The sequence below is a fragment of the Catharus ustulatus genome, chromosome 4 (assembly GCF_009819885.2).
Source record: "Catharus ustulatus isolate bCatUst1 chromosome 4, bCatUst1.pri.v2, whole genome shotgun sequence".
NCBI classification, from domain to species: Eukaryota; Metazoa; Chordata; class Aves; order Passeriformes; family Turdidae; genus Catharus; species Catharus ustulatus.
Genome location: NC_046224.1, coordinates 13,595,046 through 13,619,411, shown reverse-complemented (window position 1 = coordinate 13,619,411; position 24,366 = coordinate 13,595,046). Strand labels below are relative to the sequence as shown.

Below are 24,366 nucleotides of genomic sequence, written 5' to 3'. Positions count from 1 at the left end.
ATGAATACCTGCATTCTGGAGAGATTGTATTCTGTCTGGTGCCTAACACAATAGAATCTCCATGTTTATCTTTATATTTTCTCTTTTATAATAATTTATATAATTGAAATCACAGGAAAATGGTTGTTATAATAAAAAGAAGAATATTTTGGGGGAAAAGCATAAAAAATCTGTTTGTAGTTTGTTGCAAGTTTTTAGATGAAATATGTCCTATGTTACTTGTGTACTGTTCTTTCACTTAGAGCTACTTGGAGCTCATTGTGGAGATGATACCTGAAGGAAAGAGGTTGTAATTGAATAAGGAAATTAACAAGTGGATCTAATTGCAGTGGTGCTATACTAGATGAGCCACTTTCCAGTTGAAACTCAAAGAGAGCTTGTCACAGCTGTGGCAAAACTTTGCTCTTGGCAGACAAGGCAGGGAATAGTGTTGAAGCTAGAAATGAGGGCCAGGACTTCCCAGCCTGGAAGTTATGACTGTGGGCTTCAAAGAAGAGTCTGCTTTTGCCTTTGAAAAGAAGGGTACCTTAATACCTCTTATTTTGAGGCAAGAGGATAAACCTTTTAACATAGTCCCAGGTTCCCCTGAGCAGCCGCAGCCTGGCAAGAGCACGTGGTGGACTGTCTATAGCAATCCATCACAGATCCCTCCTCAATGAGTTTCTTGGATGTTTCCCTTCCCAAATGGGGACTGAAGTGGTGAATTTGTTCTGAGTTCTTAATCACCTTAAGTGCTTTGACCAAAAAGCCACCCACCAAAGCAGCAGGAATCTGAAGTGGGTGGCTCTTGGACTCTTAGAAAAGAAGGAAAGGAGGGGGCGAGCAGCATGAAGAGAAGCACCAGTCTGAAAATGGGAAGAGACTAACAGAAAACTTGTCTTTTGTTTTTGAATGTATTTTTATTATTGTAATGTACATCCTAACTGAAATGAAAATGAGCATACACTGACACATATTTTTTATGTATCAGGAGAAGTTAGGGGTACATAACTTCATGAAAAAGGGATGATATAATTACATTGGACAGAGATCTTGGGTATACAGGGTATTCTGTCTGCATTTGTACTCTTTATTACTATGAGGGCTGAGGATAATTCTTATAAGTGTTGTAGCTATCTGGGAAAACTTAGATTGGGTCTCAATATTAATATTAATATTAATATACTTAATTTTGAACAAGTTGGCCTGAATGTTTGTGAGTTCATGCCATGGAAACTACATGCTGACAGGCAAGTGTCTTAGGTTGCAATGCAAGATAGAACCAAAAGTATGTATTCTGTAACCATCTGTTAAAACCAGGTAGGACAGTATTCTTTATTTCTTCCATGATCCATCCCCCATCCCCATAACTCCTGGGGGAATATCTTCTGTTAATGGGCCATTGAGGCTCACTGCATGACTGATAAATAATATCATGATATTATAAATAATATCATCCCATTATAAAATGCTCTACCAGGGAGAGGAGCCAAACATTCCTACCTAAATATAGTCTGAGATTTAGAACACCACAGGCAGCCTTTTCCCACTGAATTCCCAGAGGAAGATCAGTCTTATCTACACATCTACACCACCACTAGACCTTCAGAGGTAAAATACACCCTTCTATAGAACCACTGCTTAAACAGAACTACATCTGTCAATCCAAAAAAACCTGCAGCCACCTGCAGTTTTTAATCAACCTGCTACCAACACCCTGACTGACAGGGTGTCCGGAGAGATTCTGATTCTGTCAATGTCTTTGTACTACTATGTTTTATTTTAAATTTTTCTATTAAGTTATAGGTTTTTTCAATTTGTACATATTGTTAAAAAAACTGTTATTCCTTTTCTTATATATTTGCCTAAGAGCCCCTTAATTTCAAAATTATAATAATTCGGAAAGAAGAGGTTTACATTTTCCATTCCAAGGGAGGCTCCTACCCTCCTTAGCAAACACCTGTCTTTCAAACCAAAGCAGCAGGGTTTGGCAATTTTGCAGCAGTTTGCATGTTCACTGCAACCTGAGCTATTTTCCTTTTGAAGGATGGCAGCTGATGAGCATTCTGTCCTGTCATCCCTCCAAAGGGCAGGTGAGCTCCTGTCACTCAGCCTCAGATACAGCTTTTGCAGAAGGTTTCCTGTTGCAGCAGTGATCCCATGGGTAGGCTATGGAGAAGATGATTCTCTAGCTAAAGGTCCACAAATCTCCTTGCAATACTATTTTTTTTTTTTCTTGTACTGAAAGCTGCTTTATCACCAAGAAACAATATTCCCTTACTTTCTGCCCTTAAGTATGTTTATTCTGCAGTGACTCCAGCTCAGATGCATGGACCCAGCCTCAAAAACCTGGAGAGTAAGGAGGGGGTAAAGAGTCAAGCAGCTGGCAAGTTCTGCATTCTGAATCCTGCACTGAGCTCTCTACAACGTGGCTGTTGGGAGCAGCAGGGTGTACTCTGAGTCCATGTGAGTTACAATCACTGGAAGCTAGACAAATCCTTCAAATTTTCTATCTCCCAGCTCCTTTTACCTATTTTACCTCTAGGCTTGTAGCTCCAGGAAATCTATATTGCAGATTGCTTATTTGTGACCCATTGCTTATATTGCTTACATGGGCTCCAAAGATGAGTCACATATTAAACATAAACAGCTTGTGAAGCTGTTCTGTCCATTGGAAAAACCACAACTGTTCACAAAGTGCATCTTCCACTTGCCCTGACTGATACCACTGAACAGGACAATGTCTTCTGAATACTCTTGTATTTATCACTCATAATGCAGACCATATTACCACTCTCTACCATAAACACAGTTGCCTTGCAATCTCAATTTCTTTTGGAAACTTCTCATTTGGTCTTGTCTACCTCTGGCCAAAACTTAAATTTGACATCCTTAAGACATTACAGTTCAGAATGTTAAACCATGTAATTACACAACACATCAAGGTTTATGCCTGATGTTGATGGTTCACTCAAAATGATGTTGAGGAAGCTTAAAGCTAAGATGAATTCTGACTATTTTTGTTAGTGCCCTGTATGACATTACTTTAATGACATACAGGCCTTTAAGTTATTACCATTAGCTCCTATAAATTAAAAAAAACCCATGCAATACAGTTCTCTCCCCTCCTTTGCTAATGGCATAAAGATAGCAGGAAAGTCTAAATACCTTTTCCCCCCTTCAAATGTCAGTTTTTAAAATAAAAAACTTATGAATTATTGTGTAAAATTTGTAACATTAGGAAACTGCATAAAAGAGACTATAACCTGTCAAACTTGAGTTACAGTTCTGTAACTGTTTCTGATGTGAAAGCCACATGGTAGTTTGCTCTCACACCTAAGCAAATAAGAAATGAGCAAGCACTACTTTTATCATGTGGTGAAAAAGGAAACTTGCATTTATAGCTAAACCACAGCCATCTTCTGCCATGAATAATTTAAGTCAAATTCCTTATTTACAAGCATTCATTAATCTATGTAAATATACAGAGCCGTAGGCATCAAAAGCACAGAGCAGCTGGACAATCCAGCATGGTAATGGAAATCATAGAGAAGTACAGCTTTTCTTTTTCAGTCTTCTCTCAAATATGTTACCATCCTGTTGTGTTTCATATACATTTAACTGTCCTCCTTGCCAACAGTGCTCAAACAGCTGTGGCAACAGGAACTTGCTCAGCTACCATAGACTCTCATTAATGAGCCTGTGGGAGCTGATCTGCATCAAAGCCTCCAGACAAATCTACCTGATTAAGAAAAACAACTGCTCAGATGTCTGATCATTGCCTAATAATTTCTTGCCCTTGAAGGTATTTTCCACATAAATGAGCATTACTGTGATCCTCATACTTAATTTATTGTGTCTTACCTGCTGCTGAGCTAAAGCATCATGTCACCCACATGCATGGGGCAAAGTCCTGGCAGCAGAGGATGAGCTGACAGGGCAAACAGAGGTTCCTCTCAGGTACAGTGTTGATTGCTCTCTAGGCACATTGTGCTATAAAGCCATGGATGGAGCCACGACTGTCCCTTAAGGGGATCCCTTTCTTATCTTAGGTTATGGGATATCCAGGCCTACATCATCCAAAGGGGAAGGAGTCACTGAGATCCCATCCAAGGACAGCCATGACACCCAGAAATAGGTTTTGTCCATTGGAAGCCAGCAGCAGCAGCACAGGGGACATTCCCCATCCATACCTGCTAATCCAGAAGCAGAAGCCAGCTAAGCCTGAAAGCAGATCTCATGTAGATGAGGAGGGGGAAGAAAAGATGGGAGGCTAATCTAAAAGACATGGTTATAAGGGCTTTGACTTCACATTGGAAAGCTGAGGGTTGTATTGTCTATATCCATAGTCTTACCTTTTTGTTCATATGGGAGATATGTTAGTGCTATTTGCATGTAGCAGTATTTTCACATCCTGACCATTTCCCAGAGATGCACGGATACTCTGCATGTGAACTGATGCTGATGAGTGGTTCTCCAGTATTTCTTAATCTGAAAGGGGGCAAGGGGATGTAGTTCATGGGGTAAATGTCAAAGCACTCATGTATGTTCAGTGCACAGAGCTGATATGTGATGCCACTGCTACGTTCTGCTGGGTCTCCTTGGAGCTGAAGCCACGCCTGGTGGCAACACATGCAGGTGGGTAAATGCTGGGGGGCTCAGGGGGATTTAGACTTGCCCTGTTGTTGCTTAGCAGAAACTTTTTGTGACAATAGAGGAGAGAATGTCCTTTTTAGAGGCCAAGTTGACTCTTTTTCACTTAATTTGAAAGACAGTTTAAAAAGTGGTGATCATTAGGCTTGATTGTGAAGGGCAAAGCGGAGTAGATCCTTTTTTGTTGAGTTTCTGGTTTGTTTTGAAGCTAGTGGTGTGGTATATTTCTGCATTTAATCCAAGGAAATTGAGCTGCCTGAATGATTTTTTCTGACTATGCTGAGGACCAAATGTTCTGGCAGGGGTCTGTGCCAGCGATGTGAGAGGTGGTGAGGCTCCAGAAGCTGTTTTCTGCTCACACAGTGCCAAAACAGATGCATTTCTTTGATACAAGTAGTGTTGGGTACATGAGCTCTTTATGGTATAGACAAATCAGACATAGTGGTGATGCCAAAAGCACTTGTGGAATAGCTGTGAATGCCCTTCTGATAAGCATTTGAATTTTCAAATGCAGATAAATATTATCCTTACGGGAAAGGGTCACAGGGATAGTCCTTGAAGCTGATGCCCTCAGTTTACCTGCAGACAGATGCACACATGCAATTGCAAGTGACACACACTTCCCTTAACTCACATTAGTAGGCTCCACCCAGATCTGAAATCATCTGTGATATTCAATCTTCAAGTGCATTTGTCTTTGGGGTGAATGTGCTGACTGCAACCCAGCAAGCAGGGACCACTGCCCTGGTGCTGTCAGGTATACAGATAATGCTCCTTCAGGAGCAGGACTGAGACCAGCTATTTTCACACAACACAGCCTGCCGAACAGCAATCTGGTGCTGAAAAGCTCCTGATATCTTTGCTATTATTAGAAGCAGCCCACAAAATTACAAAGGTGGTAGATGAGCTGAACGCAGAATCCTGCTCTTGGGGACAGTTAGTGAAACTAGCAGGGGATCAATTTGAAACAGATAAAAGAAAGTACTTCTTTAGCAATCAGTAGTGAGCTTCAGGAACTTGCTGCCATGCAGTGCTGGAGAAGCTGACAGTATCAGCAGGTTTAGAAGGGATTAGACAGATTCAGGGACAACAGGCCCATTAAAAAGATAAGGCAGACATGCCCTCTGTGGTATCTATCACATCAGATACTCAGCTGGGATGCTGCAGAGCACAAGGGAAGGGGCTGCAGAAATAAGCCAGGCTTGTGCATACTTACTAAAAAACAACTCTCTTCTTGCAACTGTGTGATAAATTACCGGTCCAAGCCAGTTTCATGTACTAATTTAGAAATGAGTTTTATCCCCAAAGCACCGCATGAGTATTCAGTTACTACAGCATCCTAGATTCCCATGAGCTGACTCATGAGCTCAAAGCAACACACTCAAGCAAGAGCTAGGCTTCTTCTTCATTCCAGGCTCTGATCCTTAGCCCACCAGCTGCTTGCTGTATGGGCAGTCCCATTACACAGCTCATTGCCAGCCCCCAGCACTACCCCCTTACTGTGTGCTAACTCATATGCCATATTACAGACACTCATTATATTGCAAAATCCTAAAGGAGCCAAGCAACCAAATCTTGCATGGGGTACAGAAAAAGACGGAGACAGTGAAAATTAAATGCTAATGAAATACTGTACAAGTGAGGAACACAGTAATATCCCATCTACACCTCTAAAAGCTAAAGACAATTCATGCATAGTGCAGAAATTACATCAAATTTTAGCTTTTTAGATTTTTGGAGGCTGAAACGCATAACTTCCTCTGCCCCTTGCATTTATTCTTCCCAGCAATGTAGGAAGTAAGCCAGCATGCTAACTTTTAAGCATAAAATAAAATGAATTTGGAACTGTTTACTGTTTTAAAGAAATTGCCCTTCAGGCCACCCAACAATAGTGTTTCTAAAGCAGTCCTACCTTTGTTTTCCAACTTGAGCTCCTCTGCTAGCAAGCTGTCTTGTCTGTTTCCAAGCACAATGCAGAAATGAGAGGATCAGGGCATCCAAGATTCCAATAATTGCCAGGATATACGCCCAGCGGACTGAGCAAGCCCCCAGCGTGTACTTGTCTTGTCTTTTCACCACACATCCGTTTTACCTCATCTGAATCCCAGCCATCAGGAAAAATCATACAACCCAGGACGAGACAGGCAGCTTGGAGAAAAAAGAGAAGGAGACAATGGGATAATGAGACCAAGCTTTCATTTTGATGAGAACCTACAAAGTTATCATTAAAGCAATAGACTTTTTCATCTTGAACTCCAAAGCTAGGCTATTAAAACAAGTCACAGAATTACATGCTGTGATTAAGTATTTAATATAAAAACCTAAGATGCAACATCAATTGCACACCTTGCTTAAAAAGCTGTTACATCCTGAATCCCCGGTCAGGTTTTGTACCAGTACAATCACATTTTCCTTGCAATCACAATTTCTTCAATGCAAAATCAAGGGACCACACAAAACCAAAAGGGAAAATGGTTAATAACCTGGATATTCAAAGGTAACACTGGATTACTGTCAAGTCATCAGGCAAACAACCAGTTTAAAAGAGAGGAAAAAACTTGCCTATAATTTCTGGTAATCTGTTCTTTTATCCTAACCCACAAGCACTGGACTTGCTCCCTATCCACCCAAAGGCAGAGACTGATACATCCAAGCGCTGCCTCACAGAGGGCAGCCCCCAGTGCCTGCCTGGTGTGTCCTAAAGCACTGTGCAGCCCTTCATGGTGACATTCCAGTCATGGGAGCTATCCCACCACATCTGCAGCTGCAGTGAGATCAGAGCCCTGTGACTGCACACAGACCTCTAGCTCCTGTTTGTCCTCCGTGCTGCAAGCATTGCTGTACAGGCACTTTAGGGGGGTATTGTTGTTCAATAATATCCCAGCAGGGTGCAGAGGGATCCCCCCTAGTCCTGTCCTGTGGCTCTGTCTTTGGCTGCTTGTGCTCTGAGATGCTCTCTCTTAAACCTTCTTTTGTTACTGGGGTGGTTGCTGTAGTTCTCTGCTTCCCACATCTATCTGTAAAGCCTGGCTATGTCCCCCATCCTCTTTCAAATCCAGTTTAAATCTCTCTCAATGAGCTCTGCTAACTCCTGACATAAAATTCTTTGGGACAGGTGCACCTCATTTGTTGCCAGCAGGTTTGGTGTTATATATACTGACCTGTGATCAAAAATCTCAATTTTTTCTGGTTACACCTGTCTTGAGCCAGATAGAGTCACCTTCAGCAGGAGAGGATAGCATACAAAAATAAAGTAGCATAAGAAAAATCTAAGAATAATGATTATGCCGAATGGGTTCATTCCTGCTTTTGTTGCATTTAAGAGAATCAGAAAATCCATATGCTTTCAGTAATTACCTGTAGTGCCTTTTCTGACTTGGAAACAGGCACATTTCCATGTTAGCCCTTCTATCTTAGTATGACTTGATGAGATACAATGGATCCTAAACCTTCTTTGTAAGTCTTAATATTATATTGATGCAATATATTCAAAATCACAGGTAAATGTGCTAATTGAAAAGAATGCATTGTGTGGCTTTCAGCCTTTAAGTTTTTTGTTGAGTCAGACCTCTGTTTGGAAATGAGAGTTTATGCACTGAGTAGCCTGTGCAACCAACAGCTGCTGTCACTGTGGGATTGGTTTCTTGTCATTGTGACAGGTTTCTTGTTTTCTCTGGACAAGCATAAGCACTATCATTTTACATAACTCTAATGCCCACAAAATAAAAACTTACAGTGGATCAAATATGATGAAATACTGGAAGAGGGATGTGTAAAGAGAGTTCAGGAATGGCAGTTTCCTTTTGTCAGCTACACACTTGCTGTGGACAATATCTTGAAAGCATGTCTGCAGAAAACATCTGATATGGGTAAAAGATGCACCCAAGGCATTTGATGAGTTCCTCCTAACAGCTAATTTGTGTGGAAATAAAACAGCTCATAATACTTTCAGGGACAATTAGGCTTAGAAACATGGGTGATTAGATAATGACCAATCTACTCAGAATATGCAGTTGGGCAAATTGTAAATTACTTATTGCCTGCCTTAACTCATTTAACAATTACATAACACCTTTCAAAGGCCTTAGAGACAAACAGTACAATAATTTATTTTCTCAAGCTGGTTAACACACTTCCAGAAAGTGGAGTTGCCCTCACACTTAACTTTCCCTCATACTTGCAAGGAACTCCACTCAAACCATGTAGCAAATCTGCAAAACTTCTTGAGTTCATGAAAATGTCCAGGTTTATCCAGCTGTTGACAGTTTCATTTACTATGTAACAGCAACTACCAAAGCCAGTTTACTGTTATTAACCATCCTCAACATGTGAGAAAGCTTAATTCTCAGTAATGATCAATAGAGGTGGAATTTTTCTGCTAATTTTGCATGAATAATTAGCAAATACCAACATCTCTGTCATTTTTTTATTACACAGTAAATCAGACACATTCTTAGTACTTTTTAAAAGTAATTTAACTTTGTTCTTTGTACATAGGTAATTAAAAATGGACCCTTATCTCAGGAATTCAGTGTACGGCTTCCCAGCTGTGTTCCTCAGATTTCCAATTAACTCATCTGTCCTGAATTCTGTTCCTGCATTCTTTGATATACTTGCTTAAATTTCTGGAGTCATTCTGTTGGTTGCAGTTGGACTTCTCTTGGTAAAAGACACACAGGTAAATGGTGTCTGGACTAGATTCCTTTTCATAAAGACAGATATCAAGGAGGGGTTATTGATATTTTCTCTTTTCCCTATACATTCAAGATGCTTTTACTAGATGACTACTTAGACAACATCTTTAGGTGCAGGAATCATACCTTACCTTTAGAGGGTAACATAAGTAAGATTAGTCAATCTTGAGTCCTTATTTGTTAAGGGAATATTTTGCACTGAATGCCTTTAAGAACACAGACTTGCTCAATAGTGCAAACAGGTAATGACTCTTTTATCAGCTACAAGATTGAAAAGACAGGTATGAAATCCACCTACATATTCACTTCACGTTGCTAGAAATTTTTACATTTAAATTCTGCTACAGAGGATTAGAAGACTTTTCTCTAAAAAGAAATTACTTTCAGTTTTATACAAATTTGTAAGATGGAAATAAATTTTGTGCAATTTCAGTGAAACTGCTAAGAGGTGATTTTATGACACTGACATGGGTCCCATATCTTTGTCTAACTTCCACTGTCTGCAATGGCAATGTTACTGAAATGGAAACAAAAAAAAAGCTACTACTTTTTTACTACTAAGTAGTAATAGTGCTCTAAAGAATTAAAAAAGTTTTAGATTTGAAAAGTTCACTGACTAAATGAAAACCCTTACACCATCAATTCCTACAAACTTTTTGATTCAAGTAAGAGAAAAGTTAAATCTATGCTGGTTGAAAGCAGCCTTCTATGTGTGATCTGGATACATCAGATCAGCACCACCTTCCTGACAGACAGCCCAGCCTAGGACCCCTGAGGGTAACCAAGGACCTTCATGATAAGCAGCAGCAGGGAATTGATAAACAACTGATTAGTGCCACTGACACCATTCAGAACCATTTGGGCAACTGTAAAAGTTACAAGAATCATATCCACATTGTTTTCCCTTTGGTTCCTTGAGAAAGGTTCTGGAAGGATTATTATTTTTTGTAAGGGTGGCCCTGGGTTTCTCCATTTCATCCTCTCCTGTGATGACAAGGTGACTCACTTGTGTTGGAAGGGACTCAAAAACGTTCTAGTTCACCCCACCATGCTGCCCAGAGCCCCGTCAATCCAGCCTTAAACATTTCCAGGGATGGTATCTGTCAGCTCTCTGGGCAAGCTCTTGCAGTGCCTCACCACCCAGACAGCTGCTTTCTCCTACATATTGGAGTCCAGTGAAACTTTTCAAACTTTAAAAAAATTATTAATAGACAGCAGTTAAACATACCTTGTGTATTGTTTTCCTTCTTAAACAGTTTTTTCTTGTGTGAACAGCTAACAGGAATTGTCACATGGTTTTCCTCTAGGGCTGTGAGTGACAAGACAAATTATTCATACTAGGAGGGAGAGCCCAGGATTTTTACCTCGTGGGATGAAAGGATGCAGATACAACACTTTCAGAGATTGGAAACAGACACTGGCACTGACAGACTTGTGACTCTGACCAAGCTAATATTATCACAGCCTGTGCTCTGTGCATCAGCTCAAATGGTAATTAGCAAACAAGTAGTTCATGATCCTATGGTTGTGCCAAATTGTGACAGATTAATATTATATCATTGCATGAAATGAGGTTCTATTTATAAAAAAAGCTGACTGCTATGCAGGAAACCAGTGCTGAGAAATTCCCGCTGGCAGGACTCCTCTCTCATTCTTCATTCTTTTTCTGACAACAGACCAAATTTGCTTGCGTGTAGAGTATGATGATGGCAAGTTTCCTGATAAAGGAGTAAAAAAAATGGAATGGGAATTATGCTGACCATCTCTTTTCTTTCTATGTAAAAGTCTTCAAACCTCCGTGGTTCCAAATGCAAGAGGTTTTTTGTTTCCTTTTTTGTTTCCTTCCCCCATCCCAAAAATGATATTTACAAAAGCAGTGACATGTTAAATCTTTAGTAACCAAACAGAGTTTTGCCAGTCATGTTGGTAATTAGGATTAGTCTTTCAAGGCCTTGTAAGGGAAAGAAGGAAATTCTGAGTGGAGGTGACTGAAGACACAGGGTCAAACACAGTCGTGAATGAAGACAGAGGCTACACACCCATCAACTGAGATTGATCCAATGATGTGCACTGCACTTCTGAGATCCCCTGTGTTTACATTTATGTCATGGCTTGGGGAATGTGCAATTTTGAAGTGGATGCCGTGATTCTCTCCATTTACTGATTCCATCCACAGAAATAGTTCTGCTGCGTGCAATGAGAGTATTTCTGGAGAAGCCTAGAAGTTCATTTCCAAAAGTTCAACACTGAGTGGGGACCTTAAAATTCTGGCTCAGTGTGTGGGCTTCATCACCAAAAACCTGTACCTAAGAGAAAGCTCCTGAACTATTAAGAGCTGCCACAATATCTGGAATAGTTCTTGTGCAACACAAAAAGGCAAATGGCATGTATGACTTCTTGCTTGATCCTGTGTTGAAGGCTGCCAGATTCAATGTCCACCTTTGAAAAGGCTCTTCAGAGAGGTGCCAGCTGGCTCTCCAAGGAGATGACACAGTTGTTAATTTGTGCATCAGTAGACTGAGAACTCCTGGGGTGCTCATAAAAGGCTGCTGACCACATGGCTGCTGTTGAGTATGAGGCAGTCAATGGGAAAAGTGTAATGAAATTTAAGATCCAAGGGCAGTGTTCTTAGAGAGTTGGATTGATAAATCCTATCTGGACTTTGGTGACCTGAGCTTCCATGTGGAACAAGGGAGGAGCCCTGTGGAATTGCTCCAGGACATTGATGTGGTGCTCCCAGCAACCCTCCTCCCCAGTAGTGAAAGAGCAAAGCTTTATGGTTAATCTTCCTTCAAAAACTTTAAACAATATGTATAATGGGGCCTTGGGTCCAGGAAGCAGAACTATTTCTGATTTGAAGCAAAACCCTGAAGCCCCATGTGATGAGGATGCAAGAGGCTTCAGCAGTAACTACTTTAATCTACTTACTCTCTTATTTCACATCATCTTACTTTGAAAAATAGACGAGTCTGAATCTCTCCACAGGATTAAGAATATTTATAGATAGTGCTAAGGGGGGAGAAAAAGTAGGAGAATCTCCCACTGCATTCCTGTGATTAATATTAAAGACATGATGCAATTACAGCCATTTGACTTATTAGGGCCTGAAATTTCTGATAAGAAATCTGATAAGAATATACATATATAAAGAGATATGCGTATTTCACATGTTGATTTTAGGAAAAGGGAAAAAGAAGACCAAAATTCAGTGACTGGACAGTAAAGATAAAGAAACTGATATTGTGGAAAGTGGTAGTGAGGTGGGTGTTATATTCAGGGGGAGAAGACTGGCTGAGTAGACAGGTAGCAGATATTTTGATGCCTGCTAGTTATGCTTAGGCAAAAAAATTGAATAATTTGATAAGCTATTGCAAGATGTGAAGCTGGATACAACAGAAATGGGGGTGACTGACAGCTATATCCAAGATGAGTACTATGGAGCATGAATTGTTCAGAAAGGTGGAAACAATTGAGAAAGTGAAGTAATGTTACAAGAAGAAATATGTTAAACTGTAAATAAGTAGAAAAGAATAGCAGCAATAGTGCAATCTACTTCACTTAAATCAACTGTAAGGGAAATTTCACTACACTAAGGGGACCTGTTTTAAAGCTCATGTGTTAGATTCATGTTTGGATAGAGAATTCTTGATTTGATAGAAACAGAAATTCTGTGTGGGGTTGTATCATCCTGGGAGTATTTAACTTCCAAGTTTTGATCATTAGCCATGATAATTAAACTTTGAGATTAATGTAGTTCTATGAATAATTTAGTTAGTACAACAACTATATTAGCTGGAGAATAAAGATAATGTAAGAACATAATATATTTTTATAAGTGTGTGGCAGGTGATTCACAAGTGGGTCCTGGTAACTCCTCATGAAAAACACAACTTCTGGTGTTCCAGCCCTGGCTATTTGCAATAGGCATTTATAGTGCCTTGTCCAGAAAAAATAGGAAGCTGGGGACTATTAAAGGATGTAGGTCTAATCACTATGTGGGCAAAAAATCCTTATAAATGTCATGACAACAAATTGCTAATAGCTGGCAGAGGTAGATGACTAACTGATGAAGAGTGGGTAAACTAAAATCACATACAACAAGAGATAAAAATACTTCTTTATGATGCATCAGGTATGGGAGATGATACAGTGGAAACCCACAGGAAAGTGCATGTCAAAAGCTACCTTTACCTGTATCACCTCCTTGGTGTCCACAGTCCCTGGGATCTCACTTTTTTTTTCCTTCCTATTTTCTCTTTAAAGTATCTAAAATACTACGAGAACTGTGTCACAACCCACTAGAGTTTTCTACACAGTGTCTTTGTAGCCCAGGGTGTGTGTTAGGAGGTCTGTGTGTCAGCTGGGGGCTGTGCCCAGAGATCACAGGAAAAAAAAGGTGAACACCCTTGCTTGGGTGCCAGCTGCCATGCAGGCAGCTTGTCTGATGCTGCCACATCATGATGCTGCTCTTTTCTCACATGCTAGACTTACCACTGAAAGTGTTTATTTCAAATGCTGTCAGAGGAGTGCAACATCTTTCTAGTTTAATGTTATCTTCTCTTTGTAGAACCTGTTCTTCAGCCAAAACATATGATATACTGACATGTACTAGATCTAATTAATAAATTCAACACAAGTCCTCTGTAGGGTACAGCAGACAGACTGGAGAATGGGTGTTAATGTGAATGGCATAGGCTAGACATTTCTTGAGTGTACAGCTGACATTCCACCACAAGTTACTGATCCAAATAGTGGAGATATTTTAAACACAGTTTTGGTAAAGACAAGGAAGAGCTGAAAATAATCTTAATTTCAATGACCATGAACCAATTCAATTTAAATAAAATGAGAATAAGAATAAAAATGCTTCTGAACCTGGGTTTTAATGTATTTTAGATGGAAAAATTTTAAAAGGCTAAAGAAACAGCTAACAAGTAACAAGACTGAAGAAGTTAATACTAATTGTGGGGCAAACCTTGAAATTTTTTTGGACAAAGACATAAATTTTCTGAAGTATCTTGACAAGATAAATGAATTTCCAGGGATACTTTCAGCTCTTTATTGATGACTAACAAACTCTATTTCATTCTATCCTCATTATCTAGCTTAAAAAAAAAGACTTGGGAAAAAGAAAAAGATGTGAGCAGAGACCTCAGAAATTCCAGGAAAAGAAACTTATTAACTAAGAAAGAACGTTTTGAAGGCAAAGTAACACAGGTCTAAAAGACAGCTTTCCAAAAGTCAAGCTGTGCTAACTCTAAGACAAATTCAAACAAATAGTTGAATAATCTTCAGTGAGGTCAATAAAGAAAGAAGAAAAGCAGATATGGAGTTGGGCTGGGGGTTAGGACCTAATTCTTGGCCTCATTTTTCATTAAGAGGATGATAGAGAAGAGGAGGATGATGCTGTGGCTGCTGGGATGAGCATTTGGAAATGGAAACTCCTGCCTCCAAGGCACAGCACCAAAAACAATCATAACGTGCTCAGACTGGAGGAATGCACCTTCCAACCCCTAACACTGAAATACCCAACACATTAAACTGCAAAGATGTTAGGAAGGTTTTTAAAAGCAAAGTTATTGTTCAGGTAGTGGTGAAGAGCATATACATTACCTAAATTTTTGGAAAAAAGAGACAAAATTGAGAACTGATAAATAATTGGAACAACCAGTCATCATTCAATTTTATCTCAGTTCTTGGAATAATTATTGAAGGAAAGCATAACCAAAGACATGGAAAGATATACAAAGTAACACATTTCTCAGAAATAATTTGGTTCTGTGTCATACAGAAACACTAACTGGAAAATACAGAGGTTAACATGAGTATTCATGGTGTTTGTGCATTTTGTTCATGGGGAACTGTCATTTTTTTGCTTGAAAGAAAAGCCTCCAGCTGTTGTGAGGATACATTGAGCACCTCAAGGATCAGCCTGGGTGTCAATCATTTAGTGTTTTCATCAGCAGCTTTGGCCAGAGGAGAAGTTTGGTAGTAAAATGCCCTGGTGGGAGGCACTAACAATGCAGAGGATTATCAGACAAATGATGGAGAAAAACTGTATGATGATCATCTGGGAGGACCATGAGACACCAGTCAAGTGAACCAATGGAAAAGAGTTTTAGCAGTACTAGGGAGAGCTTTTTAGGCATAATGTAGGCACTAGACCCATCTGGTGCTGGTGGTTTCTTAGCTTTAGAAGAGTGATGTTTGCAAAGACCAGTTAATCAGAGCAAGGTTATTTTAGGATGTAAGAAGGTATTTTAGGAAAGGTATTGCATGAAGCTCATGATAAGGGGACTAGATATGAGGATTTAGTAGTTTTTTTCTCAGCCTATGTTCTTATCAGGAGGCTGAGAGAAAAATATCTTTGAAATTAATAAAGAATGAAACCTAGGAGGAAGAGAAGCCAAAGAATTAGGAGCTTGATGGAACTGCAAAAACAAAAATAGTGTTCTTTAAATCAAACAGAAATGAAAATCTAGTAGAATAAATGGGGGTAAGAGGCAAAGCAGCAGCTCACTGCTGCTGTGGTCTGTATACAAATTTGTCATTTGCCTCCATTATTAAAGGTTTTAAAATGCGATAGCAAAGAAAGAAAGAAAGAAAGAAGAGAGGCATAAAGTGATTTTCTTTTCCTGCCAGTCCTCATCCAAGCTGACCTGCATCTACAACAGCCTGGTTTTAGACTTGTGCAATGCATGCCTCCAACTTGTTTCTGAAATTACTGCAAATGCAAGCAGATCTAAACATGCTGGCAAGAGAGGAGGTCAAGGACTGAATCAGCTACTGTTTTCAGGATAAAAATGGCAAAATTCTGCAGGCTATTGAGGTAGAACCAGAAGGAAGAAGCAAAATATATTAATCTATAAAGAAAATTTCTACACCTAAGCCTATAGTGGCATCCATAATAAATATCAGGTTTAGTATTTTGTTTCTGGAAACAAACAACTTCACAGCCGGTAAGCACTCGTTTGCAAAAAAGGTGAAAACTTTTAAAAAACCATGGTAGTGTTGCCTAGAAAACAGATCTGTATGCCTTACAGTAAACTGAAGAATTTTATGATTACTCTGTAAAACACAAGGGAATGGGTACCAGAGAGGGGGAAGAGCTATTTAGCTGAAAGGGCAATCTTGGCATTTGAACAAATGAATATAAACCATCCAGGAATACATTAGGGCTGTAGAGAAGAAAGCAGTTTTGAATTGTCAGGGGACAGGTTCTGGCACAAACTCAATAGCTGTGGCCATGCCAAAGTTTGAAGTGGTCTAAGTATGCTGCAAATAGTTATTAAGGATGGAATTTGATCAGTGTATTAAAAAAATTATTGGCATGTGTTTCTCTGTGAGGCTAAATTTGACTACTTGGGGCCTTTAAGATAACTGCAAGGACCAGAAGCCCAGGATCATCACTTTTCTCAGCACATGAGCTTTGCAATAGCTGCAGAGCTGGACACACAGACAGTGCAATCAGCACTCAGCTGAGCCTTGGGGCAGGAGCAGCACTGAAGTCAAGCTCCAGATTTGAGCATTACAGGCATTTTGTGGAAAAGCTTCATATTTATTTCCCTTTGACCATAAATTTAGCACATCTCTCTACCTGGCTAAACTCTGGCCTGTGCTATAGTCAGCAAAGCCCCTGGCTGACTTCTCTCCTACAGTTACACTCAGTTCAGCTTGCCCTGCATAACCATGGAGTTCACAACCAGCAAGGCTCCTGACACTGTTACAAATCCGTGCACACCATGCCACCATGGCTGCAGGAGCTGTCTGCATCTCACCTGGCATGTGCCATGTGCCACTAACAACAGTAGCTTGTTAGTAATGTGTTAAGGAATCAGCCCCCACAGACTCCTGTTGCAGAGAAACATCTGCCATGACGCCCTGGTCGTGTTCACAGTTTCATTTACATGGCAGCTTGAGGGTGTTTGACAGCCAGAACTAGGAATTATTGGAAAGTGGGGTAACTCACCCATCCAGTAGATGAAATAGCATAGGTCAGTACTCAACAGCTGAGACAGGAATTCAAAACTGCCACCAAGAATTACACCAGTTGTTATCTGACCTCCACTTTATTGTTATGCCGCGAAAGGAACACAAACAATAAAACCACTTGCAAGAGAAAAGGAAATAAAAGATGCTGGGGTGGGGAATGGGGTTTTCTTAAAGGTTCAGAGCCTGTTCTCCTCCTGGGGGTGCTGGTGCAGAACGCTGACTCAGCACGCTGGTGGCAGGTGAGGAGCAGTGAAACACCTGCAGTACAAAGAGCTGCCAGGCAGGTCCCTGCTCCTGCTCTTGGTCACTGTCCAGCAGGAGAAACCCCTCCTGCAGAATCTGATTGAAAGATTCAAGAAATTCTTGGCAGTGGCTAAGATCATTACCCACTGCTGAGATTTCTCCACTCTAAGCCAAGGTGCTGGCTCATGGCCTCTGTGACAGTCTCTGCCAAAACATGACAATGATTCCCAGAATACAATGCATCATGATAGGAAATATTTAATGCTGAATGAGAAGTGTTTTAAGATTAACAATTGTGGGCATGAGAGTCACACCCTGTGCCTTCACTTGGAGCTTTGTGTTCCCCATGTACTTTAGTGGAGAAAGGGACTTTGCAGAAGGAGTGACTGAAGTCAAGTAGAAAGATAATAAGATGAACAAATAAATATTCTGCCATGAGCAAGACAAAAAGAAGAAATTGAATGCATGGGTGGAGAAAGGGGAAGGCTCTTGCTTCTCCTGTCTTTTGTAAAGCATTAGTATTATGCTAAAAAATGCCCTACAATGCCACACTTTCCTTGTCATGCAGGAACTGTATTGCCCTTTTTGAGACAGTGGGCAGAAGACTATTGGGACAAATGATCCAAGCATTAATCTGGTCAGGATTCACCAGTTTCTCCCAGGGCTGGGAAACCTTCCATGCACTCTGCCAAGGAGCTCCAGCTAGTTCTGTATGGGAAGATCTACCTCTAGAATGGTTTTGCTTCCTTTTTGAAAATCAGCAGCCTTCCCAAAGCCTCCACCCAGCTCCCTATCTCCTCTGAATGAGGGGACCCATCCTTGGACTCAGAGTGGTTTGTGAGATAGGAAGAAAGTGGGTCAGGGTTTGAATCCCCTTTATACTGCAGGCAAGGGGGAGTGGGCAATGCAAGAGGATAACTGGAATATGAGGAGAGAACAGGGAGCTGGAAGGCAGTGATATGGGACAGTGTCCCCTGAAGAAACAGGTGGAAGTGGAAGGAGGCAGCCTTGTTACTGAATTGGAGTGTAAAGATTTAACTAAAGTAATTACAATCATTTAAATCTGATTTCCCAAGCAGTGCTAGCTGATATTGCAAATGGGCTGGCAGAGAGGCAAGACAAGTTCTGAACACATGATAAAGGCATCGACTTTTGTATAGCTCCTTTCAATGCCTCTGAGGCACCTGCATAGATCTTTCTGCCTGCACAGCTTGTCATGTGCTATTCTTCACTTATCTCTGCTATAGCTCTTCCTGATCCCTTAGCAGCTTTCCTTGGAAGAAAAGAGAAATGGACAATAGGCCCTGAGACCACTCAGCTGCACTGTTTCTTTATTCAAGTTGACATTTGGCAGCAAGGCTTTGCTGCCTTTCAGAAGCTGATGTCTTACAGAGCCTAATGGTAGCAGAGGTATCAGGGGCTTTGCCTCCCCCACTGAGCATCTGAGCCCTGCATGGTGGGAGAGCCCTGGGAGCTAAGACCGGAGATGTTTTTGTCTTTTGCTTTTCTTCTGCTAGAGGGAGATCTACTCTCACCTAGGGCTCCAAGCCTATGAGATTGATGAGCCTTCTAAACTCATTGCTTTTGACATGGCAGACTTGATAAATTTTGAAATACTTGAAAAAAATATGGAAGAATTCTACATTACTTTTTAAAATATCTTATTATAATATCTTTATTTTGGCAAGCACATCTCATATTTGCTGTCGAGTTGGTCTGATCAGTAAAATGTGTCCAATTTTGCTCAGTACTGCCACAACAGCCCTTGCCTTGGTGCTTTGGTAATCCTGATACTCCTACCAGTTCCTAACTGGAAGGGTTAACTTTGGAATTTCACTTCTACAGAAGCATATTTCTGTGTCTGTAATTTTTGATTCTTGTCAATTAACCCCAAGATTTGCACTATACAGCAAGTTTGCCAGTATATATTCAGTAAATCCTTTTGTGTGTGCACATGCAATTTCAAGTCCTGACTAGGTTTATGATATCCATATGAAAAACCTTTTTGAACATTTTGGAAGTCCAGGACATGTGGTATTCTAGTGCTGCAATGCCTGTGAGGTAAAGTAATTCTTAGTACTTCCAAAACAGCAAACAACCACAGCAAACAGTGCTGATTTTCAGCACTGATGCCCAGAAGTCATAGAAAGTAGGTCTCCACTTAAAACTTCTAGCATATGCCTATTAATACAGCACTGCTGGTGATTTCTGCCTTAGAAAGTCTGATGTATGGTCAGACATTCAAAGGACTGGAACAATATAAGGCAAAGCAGCAGTGCAAGGCAAAGGGAAGAACCTGACAAGGTCACAAAACCCACTGAGACTGACATGGGCTCCCAGAATAGAGGAGTGGGTACTTGCAAAGTTGTGTATGAAGCTTGAAGGCTTGCTAGGTGTCCTGTGAAACCCCTCAAGGGCATGCTGCCCACTGACTCATTCAGAAGAAAGAACCAGGAGATGTGCTGTTTCCAAAGGGAGTAAGAAGATCCTAACCCAACTGGATCCAGAGATGGGGCCAGAGGAAAGAAGAGTTTAACTGGGGTTGCAATAACTCTGTCTTCTTTCAAAAATATTCATAGGTCCTGGAGCTCTAAGTCCTTTTCTATAAATAAATAATGACTGAAAATGTGTATAATAAAATTGTTTCCTTAAGCATCTGCTTTAGTTTCACTCTGGTAAGCATCAGAAAAAAATTTCCACAAGCAACTCAAAATGTTCCTGAATGCATCAGGCAGCAAGTGCTTCTGTCACTATAGTGCAAGCAACTGAAAGACAGCATAAAATGTATTAGAGCATTTCAATAAATGTACAGAAAATATAATATCTGCCTTGTAAACAATCCAGTATCTTGTCATTCAAATTACTTGGTTTTTGAAAATAAATCTCTAGATGAGACATAAGCCTCAATAATTCATCCCATCAGAATCACCACTGCCTCCAGTAATTTAGCAATCATTAATGCATCATTCTTCTCCTACCTCTATTACCCATGACACCCATGAATTCATTGCTCAGTCTCATAAGTCTATTTGGAAAGTGGTGCTAAAAAGTGATGGGTTTGAAAGCTTTTGACCTATCCCAAACAAATGCATTGGAATTATACCAAGTTTACTTCAGAGTTCATGAAAATTTCTGTGAAAATCTTTAGTTTGGGGAGGCACATTCTTAAATCTGCTGACAAGCACCCTTATCATGATGATGAAGATATGGGCATACCAAAACCAGGTTAAACAGGTTCTCTAATTCTCTCCAAAAGTCCAAGTTCAAAGTAGGAAGGAAAGGAGACAATGGAAATACAAAGGGAAGTGCACAAGATGCCATGCAACTACAGAGACATCAAATACAGAGACTGCAAAATCAACTTCCTTAAAACCTGCAGCAGCAATCAGTAAGGACTCTGCATATTTGGTATTGAAGACAAAATGCCATGTCAGAATTTGCAATCTCATTAAGCCCATGAGAAACATAAAAATTGCTGAGACAACCTGTAATTTGTGCAGAACCATGTGAAGATGGGACTAAAGCTTTGCAGCAACCTGAGACCAGAAAAATGGACATTTAACAATGTCAAATAAAAATGACCTCTGATGTTGGCATATTCCATACTGATAATAAAATACATAAGAGCTACCTCACTGACTAGAGAGACTAAGCTAACCTTGCCCAGTGGTAAACTGGACAATAAGAGCAAAGTATTTTTATTTGGATTCATTGCTAGAATAATTTTTGTTTAGCAAGAAAGTGCTATATTGGATTGTACTAATAATAGTGTGACCATGGGAACTGGGTGGTAAGATGCTGCTATAAATCTGGTGGAAGTAATTTGTGTATTCAAGAATTATGTTTTCATGTGTTAACTTCTGTGTTCCCAAGGCTGAATGTATGAATTACTTAAAAGGCACAGTTAAGGACTGGTTCTTTGGAGCTTTGTCTTGTGTGCCTGTGGGGCTCCTGTGATGTCCCTATACCTTGGGTAGGAGGGCTGTGATAGGCAGGGCAAATAACTATCCTTATCTCACCAGTTCAAATAAAAAAATCTTTCTGCTTAAGCAAACCATTATTTCTGTAGTAAAATCCTTGTGGCCAGTCAGAAACAAACCTCAGAAAAGTAATTATTCTGCTAGACTATAACCAACCTGATCTGACAGTGAGCAGACTTTCTGTCAGATCCTGGCAAAGCCACACTTGGAGCTTTATGCAGATACAAAATAATGGCTTCACTCACTCGGATTCCTGCTTCTCTCAATGTAGAGATGTGGCCCCGACATGCCTTCCCTCTAACTAGGTTAAAGTACCTCTCATTTTAGTTAGTACTGAGTGAAACATTTAAGCTGAAACTTTTTTTGCCACTAAAGAATGCAGCAGGTGAGTGGAAACATTTCAAACAGGTTGATCAGTGTGACCTCAATGCCTGAATACAACCCAAAAGCATTTCTGAGAAAAACCATAAGTGCTCTGTTTTTATTGAGATTCTTTAAAAAATAAAGTGCATTTTCATCAGAGGTAGAAAAACATGTTATTTGAGGTTTATTGGCAATTCATTTTTCTTGCCAAGTTTGCCACCATTCTTTTTGATCAAATCCTATATACTTTAAAAATTGTTCTCACTATTTTTGCTTAACTTGCTAACCCTTCCTAGTCACTTGGTTATCCATAAAATGGTTTGTGATTCTGTAATATAGACCACATTTTCTTGTTATGCACATGTTGGCTGATGCAAGATCTGAATAATTTGTTTACATACTGACAGAACATCTGGTAATTTTTCCTGTGATTTCCCTCCACTCCTGCATCTTACCCATCGGCATGTCTTTCATCCTCTTGCATTTGTTTTATTGATTACAGGTTTCTTCTTCACATTCTCTCATGCCTTGGGTGCTTTCTTAATCTTGAATAGTAAACTAATTAGATTAAGGTTATCACTGCTCAGACAGTTATCACGTCACCTACCATCTGTTGCTCAGGGTATTTTTCTCTCTGCCAATCCTCTTTCCACACAGTACACGATAGGTTGGGTTGATACATAGTCTACAACACGACAGACAGATTATATTCAAGGTTCAACATTTACCTATGTATTTGTCTGAAATGGGGAAGCAAAAAAACCCCCCTTTCTTGGAGATGGGTGCCAGTATTAAATATTTTTGGGTATCTGTGTCTTCTCTGTGATGGTGAAGACGCCCAAGTAGCCTCCAGTGTGAACGAATGCCTGCTGAAGTCTCAGTTAACCTGTGTCTCATGGACAAAACCCAGTTAAAACTGCAATTCAAACTCAAGCAGCCAGGATCCTCTCATGGTCCCTCCAGTACAGGAGTGCCACTGTGATGTGCCCTTACACTGAATGAGGCAGACAGGAGCTGGCTGGCTGCAGCTTCCATGGTTTCTACAGTTCCTGCAGTGAGATCTCCATCCCCCCAAGGGGTGGGAAGGGAACACAGAAATGAGCACTTTACCACGGTTCTGGTATGAACAGCGGTGCACTGGTGTGGACCCAAGCTGTAACAGATTTAAAAGGGACTATACTAAACATATCTAGAGTACAGAAGGGTGGAATAAGAGGTGGCATATGATGTCTTCCAAACTTTGGGAAGTGCTCCTGAACTCTCATTTCTTTCTTCTCAGTCTTCCAGTCTTGAAGATTTTCCTTGATTTTCCTGCTCAAATATTTCCTCTAACTTCCCTGCAGGGATTTTCTCCACTTCTCAGTCGATCATTTCCACATGCTTCCTGCAGATATTTCTCCATCTTCTCCTGTCTGTTTTCTTCCTCCTTGAACATGTCAGCAACATTTGCAGGCTGATTACTCCCTTGTCAGTCACTCAGACACATTCCTGCTTTCCCTTTCTATTGAGCTGCAGATGCATATTTTTTCTCAAATCCTCCTGTGGGGACATTGCTTTGGTTGGCTTTATTTGGGGTTTGCAGGGCTTTAACTGCATCTGAATGCTTTACATGTCTACATGTTTGGGTCCCAGGCCACTCTAACTATCCCTAACCTCAATTATTCATGAATCAAAATCCTCACAAGCCAGTAACAAATATAAAGGCTAAACATTTCTCTGACAGTTTGTGTTACGATTGCAATTTTTTTTGTTTCAAATTATTAGTGCACTAGAGGCACCTCACTACCTCACTCACCTTGATGGCAAAAAGGGGTCCCAGGAGGACATCCCTCTTCCAGTGCCAGCAGGCAGGAGCATTGTGTTGTCACAGCTCTGTCACTTCCAATAATGCATCCAGCCTCTGCAGAGCAACAGCCCTCCCTGATATGAAACTTCTTTGTAACAGACCCTGCAACACTTGGAGATAAGGTCTGTAAGCTTCCATTTGAATAAATGCCACTCTGATGATATGCTTTAAAGAAAAAGAATTTCTTTTGACAGCAAATGAGTATATATTATTTAGCTGCCTACTGATATTTGACTATTTTAGCTCCTTTGAAAAATCTGCTGGAATGGGTAATCCTAATATCTTTACTGATCTGGTTCTCCACATATCTGTGTGTGGACAGCCAAGAAAGAGAGTGTAACTGAAAAGCTCAAAATAACATAATAATACAAATTTAGGTGCATTAGGTCATCATTTTCTCCATAAATCATTATTCTCATTCCCATATCCCCACACTTTGTCCTCAGCAGTGGGCAGCAGCACATCCCTGGGGCATTCTGCCAGTCTCACACAATCTGCAGTTCAGTTGGGGTATCCTTATACATAGGAACAGTTCATGAATTTTTTCAATTAGTTTTCCCATCTGATTCTTGTTAACTTTCAGTGTCCATAATATCCTGAGGTAAAGAGTTCCACA

General features: G+C 40.3%; 1 protein-coding gene across 1 annotated transcript in view; it reads right to left on the bottom strand.

Moving 5' to 3' along the window:
* The window catches only part of LHFPL3 (LHFPL tetraspan subfamily member 3), a 237,737-nt gene that overhangs the window by 71,751 nt on the left and 141,620 nt on the right, over positions 1-24,366 (bottom strand). The window contains 3 exon segments of the mRNA XM_033058156.2: positions 6,545-6,606; positions 6,608-6,696; positions 6,698-6,780. Of these exon segments, the coding sequence (XP_032914047.1) occupies positions 6,545-6,606; positions 6,608-6,696; positions 6,698-6,780 (234 nt within the window).